Below are 13,296 nucleotides of genomic sequence, written 5' to 3' on the forward strand. Positions count from 1 at the left end.
CTTGAATCCTTCATTTCCTTTTGATTTTTTATTTCTCTAAAATTTTTCCTTTTCCTATCTTTTATTTCCCAAAGAACTGTCTGTGGTTAATTTGCTGTTGTCTTCATTCTGTTTAGTCTCTGTTCTTAAAATGATTATTTCCTTTTATGTTTGTTCCCTGAGTTTTGTCACTTCTTTTCGAATCTTCCTTTTGTCCAGTCATTTCATTTCTTTTTTTTTTTTTTTTAAAGATTTTATTTATTTGACAGAGAGAGAGACAGCCAGCGAGAGAGGGTACACAAGCAGGGGAAGTGGGAGAGGAAGAAGCAGGCTCATAGCGGAGGAGCCTGATGTGGGGCTCGATCCCATAACGCCGGGATCACGCCCTGAGCCGAAGGCAGACGCTTAACCGCTGTGCCACCCAGGCGCCCCAGTCATTTCATTTCTGAATTACTATAATATTTATTTGTAGTTTTCTTTTACAGCTCCTGTTGCGTTCTTGATTTTGTTTAGCTTGTTTTGAAATGTTAGGTCACAGCTTTCATCTGTTTTGTTGGCATGTTTTTCTGGCTTTTTCTTTTTCTTAATTATCTGAAGAATCTTATTCTATTCCTTTTCTCTATTTTCTGATAAAATCCTTGGGTGGTATTTGCCTTGATTCTTTTCTGTTGCTCTTCAAGTTAAATAATGTTAAATAAGTAAATGAAATATTTTCCTGTACTTTTAGGAAGGAGGTGTAAGCCAAATTAGCTCCTCCTTCTACTGCTTTTGCAAAGTGATAAAAAAAAAAAAAACATGGCCTTATAATACCTGAGACCTGCCCCCACTGCTTCACTCCCCTGTTTTATCTGGATTCTCTCTTTCTTTTGCCCTTTATGTATTGTTCCTCTTCTGCTTAAATGTGACTTTTACCCCCAGCACTTTCTTCACAACATGGGGCTTTACCCTGTGAGGAACTTCAGTTTTTCATTGAGCATTTATAGGGCCTCGGCACTCTGACACCATTACACGGTCCTCTTGTACTCACCCAGTAGGTTGGAATCTGCAGAGCCCACTGCAGTTTGGGTCACATTTTCGATGAGTATATGTTAATTTGGGGGTTCTTGCATTCCCAGGGCTGTCAGAAACCCTGCTACTCTCCCTGTCTTTTCTTTCTCACAGATGCCGAGACCTCATTGGTCTTTGTCCTCACCCTGTCTTATTTAAATGTTCATGGGGGTACCTTGTTGTCTACTTTTTATTGTTCATATTTTTTATAGGTCTATTTTGCTGTTCTAGTTGCTCAGTTTTTATGAGAGAATTTAAATAGCTTTAAAAACTCCACATATGGCCATTTCCATACAATCTTTAAAGGGGCTTTTTTTTTTTTAATGAAACCGTTCGCCAGAAGTGAATTGGCGGGTTGGGGGGAGATGCTCAGTGATTGTATGTATTTCAACATTGCAAAGATTGATAATTTTAAAAAAGTGAGCTAGAGATTTTAACAGTCTTGTACATAACATTGAGACTTTGTTGTCTGGGTTATAAGATAGACATGGGTCATATATACCTTTTAGTGGTATTCACAAGAAAGAGCCTTACTGGAAAGAGAAAGTGGTTCTTTTTGGAGCAAGTTTAGAGGACGTAGTGAAGGATTCAAAGCTGTTTCACGTGAGTGAAGGTTAAAGGAAATAAGACTTAGGTTAACAAAGAGAAGATGTGGAAATGTTACTGTTACATGTATTTTGTTTGTCTCTTGGGGTACAGCTAGGTTCAAAGGGATAAACCTTCAAAAGAGACAGATTTGGGCTAAATGTTCTAAATAATTTTCTAATCATCAGAGTACCCTAAAGAGAGTGTTCTTACCTTTTTTTAAAAAAAAAACAAACAAACGTATTAAGGACGTGCCTGGGTGGCTGAGTAGGTTAGTTGTCTGCCCTTGGCTCAGGTCATGATCCTAGGATCCTGGGATGGAGCCCCACGTTGAGCTCCCTGCATGGCGGGGAATCTGCTTCTCCTGCCTATCCCCACCACTCCTGCTCTCTCTCTCTCAAATGAATAAATAAAATAAAAACATATAAATAAATAAAAATCTTCAAAAAATTTATTAAGCATAGTTGACATACAGTGTTATATTAATTTTAGCTGCACAACATGGTGATTCAACACTTCTATGTATTACGTAGTGCTCACCGTGGTAAGTGTAGTCACCACCTGTCACCATATGCTGTTACAGCATTATTGACTATATTCCCAATGCCTTCCTTTTCATCGCTGTGACTTATGTATTTTATAACTGAAGCTTTGTACCTTTCAGTCTCTTTCACCCATTTTGTCTGTTCTCTACACTCCCCTTCCCTCTGGCAACCACCAGTTTGTTCTCTGTATTGTTTGTTTGGTTTTTTTTATTTTGTTTGTTTATTTCTCTTTTTTGTTTGTTTTTTTAGATTCCACGTATAAGTGAGATCATACGGTATTTGTCTTCCTCTGATTGACTTATTTCACTTAGCATAATAACCTGAAGAGGGTGTCATTTTCTTGATAGGCGATGATCCATCCCTCCCTGGAGGTATTAAAAAAAAATATGCAATTCACCAGTTTAAGTTCATACTTCAGAAAGATAGGTACACTGTGTAGTCTTCATGACCCTTCTACCTTGAGTTTTTAGCATCAACTCCCTTGAGCTTTCTGCAATTTAAATGCCTGGAAAATGATATTATACTTTGGCCACACATTTTATTCCCACATTACTGTGTTTTTTAATGAAGCACTTACAAAAAATGCCAGTAATTCAGATCATAATGGCATATCTCTGGGAAGCCCTTGAGGGCAAAGAGCATGTCCTTATTGTTTTTCTCTTCCACAACTGTAGTAAGCCTTTCACGTGGAGGTGCCGAATGTGTATTTATTGAATTGAACTGGAAAGAAGGACTTCCTGTTGATTGGAATGCCTACTTGGGAGATCTTTCCTTATAAGTTAATATGGGAAAGTGATATCTGCAGTTTCAAGCGAATCCATTTTCATGTATTTTTAAACAATGCCATCTGAAAATACTTAAAAGACTAAAATGATATAAAGCATATGTCAGTCATTCTGTGGGCTGTGCCCAGCCTCTAGGTTCTGATGAATAAGAATGACTCCTTCTTTCTCTTGAGTTCTAAGGAAGTGTAATTAAATAAAAGAAAAGCTATGCCTTTTATGAAATTATCTCCCAATAAGGAATCTTTAGCCAAATGAAAAGTGATTGAAACAAAAGTAAAAGTTCCATGTCCTCAGGTGACTTAACTGTATTGGTGATTTTATAAAAGGTGTCCTTGGAATATTAGATTATTAAGTATTAAACCTAGAATGGCCTTTTGAGATCATCTGGCTGGGAAGTTCTTACCTGGAGGATTGTGATAGGCTTTTAGGGGTCTGTGAACCCATTAAAATTACATACATTTTTTTTTGCATGTTTGTGCACATAGGTGTTTGTCTGGAGAAAGAATAATTTTCCTTAGATTCTCAAAAATGTCTTGATCCTGACAGAGTTTCAGAATTTGTGAGTTCTGGTCTATTCTGTTAGCATTAAAGATAGACAAGGAGGCACAGAAATTCTGCTAGCTTCATTGAGGTTACCCTGCTGAGTGCTGATGAAGCAGGGCTGTTCCTACTTGAGTGAGGGCTAAGAGGCCTGGTACTAAGCAGTTTTTTGTATTTGCTCATTTAATCCTTTTAAGCCCCCCTTGGAAGTAGCTCTCCTGATTATCCCCATTCTGTAGGTGAGGAAACAAGAGAGAGGTCAAATAACTCCCCCGCCAGGTCCCACGATGACTGAGTGACAGCAGGAGCCAAACCCAAGCATTGTGATTCCAGAGCCTATACTCTTAGCAACTATAGTCCACCACCCCTCAAGAGGGTATTTGCAAGGATGTCACACAGCCAGTAAACTGTTTCAAGACTTTGGCAGTTGAAATCTGGGATGGGAAAAATGGTTCTTGTTTGTTGTAAAATAAATGAAGCATTATTTTAAGTTTTTATAAAGGTAAACATACTGAAATTTTTTTCCTAGCATGCAATGATGTTGCCTGTTTTGACCCATCATATCCGCTACCACCAATGCCTAATGCATCTAGACAAGTTGATAGGATATACTTTCCAAGATCGTTGTCTGTTACAGGTAAGAATTACTCTCCTGTACACTCACATAATAGCAAAATAGGAGTAATTCATCTTACAGGTTACAAATGGAACATTGAGATTCTCCACTCTGGGAGATGATGAGGATGTTTAGTAACACAGCCCTCTCCATTACTCTACTCTGGTTGCCACTTTCAGACACTTTTTCTCACTATTTATTTATTTGTTTGTTTGTTTGACACTATCCCTAAAGAAACAGACTAAAGCTAAAATTTGCCTGTCAAACCTGAGTCCCTTCTTTAAGCCTTACCTTCTTTATGGCTCTTCTTTCCAGGTGATGATTATTCTAATTCTCCTTTGAAAGATGTGGCTTTTTACGTTTCCTTTTAGAAAAGGGTTGCACCAGAGCTCTGGAAATTTGACCCTCGAGAAGATAAGATGGAAAGATCAGGGCTTAAAATTTGACTGAACAGATAGATCTCTTTCCTATTTCGTTTGAGATGATATAAAGATGGCACTTCTATGCTGAGTTTTTAAGACTAAATTTATTTTGTTGAAATTTCAGCTGGCCATGACTCATCCGAGTCATCACTTAAATTTTGGAATGAATCCTGATCATGCCAGGAATTCTTTGTCTAACTGTGGAATTCGGCAGCCCAAATATGGAGATAGAAAAGTTCATCACATGCATATGAGGAAAAAAGGTATGTTTGGATTTTACTCTTGTGTTTTGGCCTATGTCCCTACTGTAAATTAAATCCCCACCAGGAAGAGTTTCCTGGTAACTGTTGCATACTCTCATTTTGTAGTGCTTTCTGACCCATACATAACAGCATTCACTTTGAGCGTTATTATAAGGATGGATGAATTTTTTAGGAAAATTTTTTGCTCCTATCAAGTGTTTTAAGTAACTAAGTTGATCAGACTTGTAGACGTGCAGATATCAAGCCTTTTGACATCAAATTGGGGTAAAATAGGTAATTGTCTTTCTACATATCATATCATGGTCCTAGAATGCTTCTAACAGTATTTCCTTGTTTATTTATTTTTTAAATAGGAATTAACACTTTAATAAATATTATGTCACGCCTTGGCCAAGATGACCCAACTCCCTCAAGGTAAAGTAGCTTTTGTTAATAACAGCTTTATTGAGGTATCATTCATTTACCATACAAGTCACCCACTTAAAGTATACAATTCAATGATTTTTAGAATGTTCACAGAGTGGTGCAATCATGATCACTACTTAATTTTAGAATGTTTTCAGCATCCCAAAAGAAACTCATACTCTCCGTTTCCCCTCAGTCTGCCCAGCCCTAGGCAGCCACATTCTACTTTCAGCCTGTTTTCAATCTTTATGGATTTGCCTATTCTGAATATTTCGTATAATGGTATCATACAATATGTGATCCTTTGTGACCGGCTTTTTTAAATTATTGATTTATAATCATTTTTATATATTCCAGGTACAAGTCTCTTATCAAATACAAATTTGCAAAAATTTTTTCTCATTCTATGGATTGTTTCTTCATTCTTTTGAAGATATCTTTCAAAGCAGAAGAATTTTGATGAAGTCCAGTTTATCTATTACTTGTGTTGCCTGTGCTTTTGGTGTCATGTCTAAGAAGCCATTGCCTAATATAAAATCACAGAGATTTACGTCTTTTTTCTTCTAAGAGTTCCATAGTTTTTTCTCTTACATTGAGATCTTTGGTCTATTTTGAGTTAATTTTTGTTTATGGCGTGGTATAGGGGTCCAACTGCATTCTTTTGCCCACTGTGGATATCCAGTTGTGCCGGCATCATTTGTTGAAAAGGCTAATTTTTTTCCATGAAATTGTTTTGGCACCCTTGTTGAAAATTAATTGATGGTATATGTGAGGATTATTTTTGGACTCTTAGTTCTATTCCACTGTTCTGTATGTCTGTCCTTATGTCAGTACCATGCTGTCTTGATTACTGTAGCTTTGTAGTAAGCTTTAAAAATAAGAAATACAAGATCTCCAGCTTTTTCTTTTTTTTTTTCCCCAAGGTTATCGTGGCTATTTTGGATCCATTACATTTCCATGTGAAAGTTTGGATTAGTTTATCAATTTTTGCAAAGAAGCCAGCTGGGATTTTAATAGTGATTGTGTTGAATCTGTAGATCAATTTGGGAACAATTGCCATCTTAATATTAAGTTTCTGAACTTTCAATATCTTCACATTTATTTAAGTTGCCTTTAATTTATTCCAATAGTATTTTATAGTTTTAAGTATACATTTTGTATGTCTTTTGCTTAATTCATTCCTAAGGGGTTTTTTGATGCTATTATAAATGGGATTGATTTCTAAATTTCATTTTTGGGTTGTTCATTGACTGTGTAGAGAAATAGAATTGATTTTTGTATATTGATCTTTTATTCTGTAACCATGATGAGCTTATTTGTTAGCTCTAATAGTTTTTTAGTGGATTGCTTAGGATCACCTACAAACAGAGATAGCTTTACTTTTTTCTTTCTGGTCTGGATGTCTTTTATTTCATTCTCTTAACTTAGTTGCCCTGGCTAGAGCTTCCAGTATAATACTGAATAGAAGTGGTGAGAGTGGATCTTTGTCTTCTTCCTAAAATTTTTAGGGGAAAGCATTCTTTCGCAGTTAGAATGATGTTAGCTGTGGGTTTTTCATAGATGTCTTTTATCTGGTTGAGGAAGTTCCCGTCTGTTCCTAGTTTGCTGAATTTTTGTGAAAATGAGTAGAATTTTGTTTGTTGTATGTCTATTGAGATGATCATCCTTTTTTTTTTATCATTTATTCTATTTATATGGTGTATTATGTTCATCGATTTTTGGATGTTGAACCAACCTTGCTTTCCTGGGATACATCTCACTTGGTTATGGTGCATAATCCTTTTTATATGCTCCGAACTTAGTCTGCTAGTATTGTGTTGGGGATTTTTGTGTCTATATTTATAAGTTACTGGTCTATAGTTTTCCTTTTCTGTAATGTTTTGTGTGGTTTTATTATTAGGATAATATTGGTCTTACATAATGGGTTGGAGATACCCTCATATATTAACATTGTTTTGTGTGGCCTTGAGCCCCTGAAGAATCTGGGAAGGAAGTAGACTGGTTCTAATCTCATTAATACCCATGGCAAACTGAGTGGAAGCAAGGCTGATGAAGGTGTGATGTTGCTCTCAGGAGGCTTATCTGTGTGTGTGAAACACGGCAGGTTATATTCTGAAAGCCAGCAGAGGAGATTGCTTGGGGGCATATTTCTTTTTTAAACGGGCAGTGGAAAAGTTGAATAGCCAGACTTGTCCCTCTTGGTTTCCAGGCTTAGACGGGTTAAAGTGGGTGGAGTGGGTTTAGAAGTGACAGAGTTGACAGTTGCTGCAGCTCATAACTGGCCTCCACAGCCAAGAGAACGACCAGCCGTAGCTAGTATAGCTTCCTTTTCTACCTTTTTTTCATCTCTCACTTTTCTTTTTAAATTGGATTGCCTTGAGTTGCTCTTTTGAAATTATCATAGACCATACTATCTTCCTCTTCAATCAAGAGGTAAAAAGAAAGGCAGGATGAAACTTTAAAATTCCCGTTTGAAGATGATCATACGCCTTACTATGGTATTCTGTGAGAGTCTAAGATCAGAAAAGAACTGTCTAATTAAAAGAGCCCTTAATCACACCCTCAGGGACAGTGTGGCCATGGTTTCATTTTACCCTGCTATATTGTAGAGTCTCCAGATGACCAGTTCTGTATTTTAATAAGTGGAACCCTGAGTTCCCTGCAGCCCCGTTAGCAAGGCTACGCATGCCCTACACGTGTACTTTTCCTTGATGAAAGCATGAGCTTAAATTATCTTTGTTTCGTCTATCCTAACCATCGTTGTTGGTGTATAAATTGTCTTTTGATAGCGCTGTACAGATGTCATGACTTAGGTTTTCTTTTACTCTGCCACAAGGAAATGGCTTTCTTACTGTGGCAGAAGGAATTATATCTGAGAAACTGTTTTTTTTTTTTTTTTTTAAAGATTTTATTTATTTATTCGACAGAGATAGACAGCCAGCGAGAGAGGGAACACAGGCAGGGGGAGTGGGAGAGGAAGAAGCAGGCTCATAGCGGAGGAGCCTGATGTGGGGCTCGATCCCAGAACGCCGGGATCACGCCCTGAGCCGAAGGCAGACGCTCAACCGCTGTGCCACCCAGGCGCCCCTGAGAAACTGTTCTTTTTGAATTCACCATATTGAAAATGATAGAGAATAAACAAATATCTCTTGTCCTTTGCTGCTTGTGTTAAGAAAGCCTCTTGCCGTGTACCTGATCTTACTGCTGATGGCAGAGTTGACCCCACATTTCTGTTCAGGAAGAGCTTCCTCGCTTCTTTGGTGGCTAACTCTGCTGTTGCTCGCTGCTGCTGTCCATCAGTCCCACCTGTGCACAGCTGTGGGAGCTGTACTTAAGAATCTTCATACAAATGTAATTCGACAGAACATTTATCTAGTACCTTTTGAGTTTGAGGCAATTTATAGGTATTTTAGAGAAATTTAAGGCAAATAAAATGAAGCCCCCACTCACCAGGAGGTGTGACTTATCCCTTAGGTGGGATAAGAGTGCTGTTAACGTAAATAACTTAATGTAAGGGGTCCTCCGCTAAGTGCTTCAGTGGAGGTCAAAAACAAAATGTACATAGTCTGCTGTGGGGCTGAGGATAGCTCTGGTGGTTGTTTAGGGATTGTAGGTCGGTTTTATATTGTACACTTCAGTAATTGAATTCACTTGAAGTGGTTTGCCCTCTCCCTTGTCTCTTAGTTTGCTATTATAAAATGGGATGCAGTTATCCCTGCTCCTTGGAAGTGTCTGTAGATCTTTGAGGCAAACACTATCAAATTGCAAGTGTCAGTGGTTGTATCTCCTCTCAAGCAAGCCTGCTCAGAATTTCAGACTTGAGAAAGCAAAGAGGGAGTAAGCTGCCAATGGAAGTGGGAACATGGAGGAGCAAGGCAGGCAAGAAAAAGGGCTGAGGGGAGGGGCTCTTGATTGAATTCTTTTCCTGGTCCTCCTGGAAACCACTCCTCCCACCCCTGCCCATCCTGCACTGCAGTTAGTGACCACATTTTGCCAGTTCTGCCCTCGTACTGCCTCTACATTCAGTCATCTTGCTATTTCTGGAGCCTCAATTTTAGTTTTTAGCTGTAACCTTCTTGAAAGCTTTCAGTGATGTCTCTTCACTGACTGGATAGACCTGAATCTCCCCATCTGAACCCAGCAACCGAGACCTGGCCCCTGGCCACTTTTCCAGGCACGTCTTGCTTTTCCCTATGGCTGCTTACATACCAGTACGACTGAGGTACTTACTGTGCTTTCAGGCTCACTCTTTCCCTTCCTCAAATGCCAGCAGTCATCGTACATCTCCCCCGGGAATTCCCTGGAACCGTGTTTTATGGCCTGATTTTCTTTACTCTAAGCATTTTGAAGGTCTGTGGTCATTTTCTTTCTCTCTTTCTCTCTTTCTCTCTTTCTCTCTTTCTTTCTTTCTTTCTCTCTCTCTCTCTTTCTTTCTTTCTTTTTTTCAAATAGTACCTTTAACAGAGCAGAAGCTCAGTAAATAAGTATTAAACAATGCCATTCATGATATTATTTTCATCTCAGGTTATTGTTTACATTTCCCTAGAAATAGGGAAACTTGGATGTCAAGAAGGGTCATGGTCAGGGGCGCTTGAGTGGCACAGTGGTTAAGCGTCTGCCTTCAGCTCAGGGCGTGATCCCGGCATTATGGGATCGAGCCCCACATCAGGCTCCTCCGCTATGAGCCTGCTTCTTCCTCTCCCACTCCCCCTGCTTGTGTTCCCTCTCTCGCTGGCTGTCTCTATCTCTGTCAAATAAATAAATAAAATCTTTAAAAAAAAAAAAAAAAAGAAGGGTCATGGTCAGAGTTATCAGCAGAGGTTTAAATGGCAAATTAGTTATCTTACTTAATCTGATTTGGCACCAGCTAGGATTTACAAAAAGGCATGAAGTCTTAAACAAAAATCTGTCTGCCTATCAAAACTATAAAATAATTAACTTCTATGATGGCATCATTGCATGCAAATATATCACCCATAATTTTTTAAATTATGTTTAAACATTGCTTAAACACGTAAATCTCAGTTGTATAATTTAACATATAAATTGCAATGAATTGTTACCACACAAAGGGTCTCTGAAGGATTAGGCTTTTGGTGGCATTCAAGTAATCCATGTATTATCAATAAGATCTTTGGGTAAGAGGGGCTAGAAGACTGGTAATGGAAAAATGAGCTGCCTTGTTTCATTCTGTTCATTGATTGGTAGAGTCATTGGTAGACATCATGTTTAAGAATCTATTGGAACAAAGAGTGAGACACATATCGACTATTTATTAATGTCTCTGTGTTTAAAGAAATGGTAGATACAAAGTTTCAGTCAGTTATACAAAAGTGTCTTGCATTCAAGACAATAAAACATGCTTGAGTATATGTGAATTCCACAGAGTAGATGTGCTGGCTTAAAAATTCAGGTTAAATTCCAGAGATGCTTAACCTGGGATCCCTAGGTCCAGTGGGTCTCAGATCTCGTAGCTCTGTGACCTCCCCTCCCACTAAGTGTCCAGGTAGATGAAATGAATAGAAGGAATTCCTGAACTGGGTGGAAGGTTTAGCTGATCTTCAGCACCCCTTCTAGCTCTACTCCACCTGTTACTGGTTGAGGCCTGGAATATAAAGGTGAGAAAATGTCCATACCCTTTACGTGGCAGTTACCCTTGGACTTGGCCCATCCCAAGATGGTTTTCCAGGGAGTAAAGGATACCTTACAGTAATTACTGTTACAGGGAGACTGTTATGTTTTATAAAGTGCTTTGAATTCCTCAGACCAAATGTGCTATATAAATGTTACAGTTAATCTAGATTTCATAATGTCTTTGTTGATTCAGTTCTCAAAAACAAATGGAGTGTTTATTGCTCAGTAAACATTTCCTCTTGGAGTTTGCTAGTATTTATAAAGAGGGTGATTAAAGAATGTAGAAACAATAGAAGGAACAAAAGCTTTGCTGCTGCACTCAATAGTGACTAGCAGCTCACTCTGTCCATTTTTTCCAGATAAACCATTGGATTAGGAATTGCCCAGTATAATAATAAACTGAAGTGGTATTTAATACCTATTTTTGCTTGTGGCTCATTGCCAGTGTTTAGTCACAGTGTAGATACGGAAAAACATACACCGGATATGGGCAAATTATTTAGTGGATGGCAGACTCACTATTGAATAAACCCGTTTGGAACTGTGACCTTGTGTTTTAACACACTGAATAATAGTCTAACTTTGTGGTTATTAAAATCCTAGACATAGTTCTTGTCTCCCTGAAAGTTTATCAAACAAATTAAAACTTAAACCAGTATGGGGGCGCCTGGGTGGCTCAGTCGTTAAGCGTCTGCCTTCCGCTGAGGGCGTGATCCCGGCATTCTGGGATCGAGCCCCGTGCCAGGCTCCTCCACTGGAAGCCTGCTTCTTCCTTTCCCACTCTCCCTGCTTGTGTTCCCTCTTTTGCTGGCTCTCTCTCTCTGTCAAATAAATAAATAAAATCTTTAAAAAAAAAAAACCAAAAACTTACACCAGTATGAGTTCATTCAAATAGTATATGACTCAAAGTAGCTATTATTCTTTGATGGGATGTCTTCTTTTTTAATAAAGCATAAGACAATCCAAATATGGTTTGTCCCCACACCAGGTGTGGTTTCTAGCTTTCCATGTTAAGTAGATTTTCCTGTATAGTACTTTGAACTGTTGGGAAGAAAATAAAGTCTCTACCACAGAAAATACTATTTTCATTTTACTGACTTTTGGAAAAGAATAGGGTAATTCTAATTCCTTTCTTTTTAAAAACTCACCATTTTGGGCGCCTGGGTGGCTCAGTCAGTTAAGCGTCTGCCTTAGGCTCAGGTCATGATCTCAGGGTCCTGGGATCAAGCCCCATGTCCCCGCTGGATGGGGAGTCAGCTTCTTCCCCTCCCTCCACCCCTCCCCCCGCTTGTACTCTCTCTCTCCAATAAATAAATAAAATCTTAAAAAAAAAAAGCAAAAAATCTCACCATTTCTTTTCTTTTTTTTTTTTTTTTTAAAGATTTTATTTATTTATTTGACAGAGATAGAGACAGCCAGCGAGAGAGGGAACACAAGCAGGGGGAGTGGGAGAGGAAGAAGCAGGCTCATAGCAGAAGAGCCTGACGTGGGGCTCGATCCCATAATGCCGGGATCACGCCCTGAGCTGAAGGCAGACGCTTAACCGCTGTGCCACCCAGGCGCCCCATCCTCACCATTTCTTTTCTTTGTTCCCACTGTCTCTCAGGACTACAGCTTATTAGGTTTCACGAAATTAAGTTGGCAAGAAGTCTGAGGGATTAACATGTTACCATGTTAACTAGGGCCTCTGTTCCTTGATGTATTCTCCAAGAATGATGACAGACACTTTTGGAGTTCTGCTGTATTTGACAAAAAGCAAAATGCAGTATCGAGTAGCTTCTAAACAATATATTTTAAAAATATTTTTAGTAGGGATTGTCTGGGTGACTCAGTTGGTTCAACATCTGGCTCTTGATTTTGGCTCCGTTCATGATCTCAGGGTCCTGGGATCTAGGCCTGTGTTGGGCTCTGCGCTCAGTGGGGAGTCTGCTTGAGATTCGCTCTTGGTCCCCCCCCCCACACTGTGCTCTCTCTCTCTCTAAAAACAAATAAATCTTTAAAAAATATATACTGTTTAGTCACTCTTGGCTAATGGAATAGCAACAAAAAAAGTCTTTTAAAATCTAATATAAATTAGGTAAGACTAAGAAGAATATGTATGAGGACCTAATTCCTTCCTTCCTTCCTTCCCTCCTTCCTTTCTTCCTTCCTACCTCTCTCTCTCTCTCTGTAAGCTATTAGATTATGAATTCTTCACCACAGCCATAAAATTTTCACTCTTTTTTTTCTTCATTTCCTGTTATTGGCTATTTACTGCTTTCCAGAATGCCTTTTTCACATAAATATAGCCGTATATTGAAATGAGGGTTCAGAATCACATCTTTGTTGCTCAGGTCTTTCTAGTTTTCTCCTTTGACGTTTATTTTCCTTTAAAATTCTAAACTGTGGAGCAATGTTACGGTGGAAGAATTAACTTATGAGATATGTGAGATAATATAAAATTGAACTTGAATTACCAAGTAGATAATTTGGTAG

General features: G+C 38.6%; 1 protein-coding gene across 7 annotated transcripts in view; it reads left to right on the plus strand.

The window, feature by feature from the left end:
- Window positions 1–13,296, plus strand: part of DROSHA (drosha ribonuclease III) — a 117,090-nt gene that overhangs the window by 67,108 nt on the left and 36,686 nt on the right. For all 7 annotated transcript variants that reach the window (XM_045787175.2, XM_087867961.1, XM_087867964.1 and 4 more), the window contains 3 exons: window positions 4,011–4,118; window positions 4,644–4,782; window positions 5,136–5,196. In XM_045787175.2, coding sequence (XP_045643131.1) covers window positions 4,011–4,118; window positions 4,644–4,782; window positions 5,136–5,196 — 308 coding nt within the window. The remainder of the gene's footprint in view (window positions 1–4,010; window positions 4,119–4,643; window positions 4,783–5,135; window positions 5,197–13,296) is intronic.

The sequence above is a fragment of the Ursus americanus genome, chromosome 15, assembly GCF_024610735.1.
Source record: "Ursus americanus isolate L20-20 chromosome 15, mUrsAme1.1.p, whole genome shotgun sequence".
Classification (NCBI taxonomy): domain Eukaryota; kingdom Metazoa; phylum Chordata; class Mammalia; order Carnivora; family Ursidae; genus Ursus; species Ursus americanus.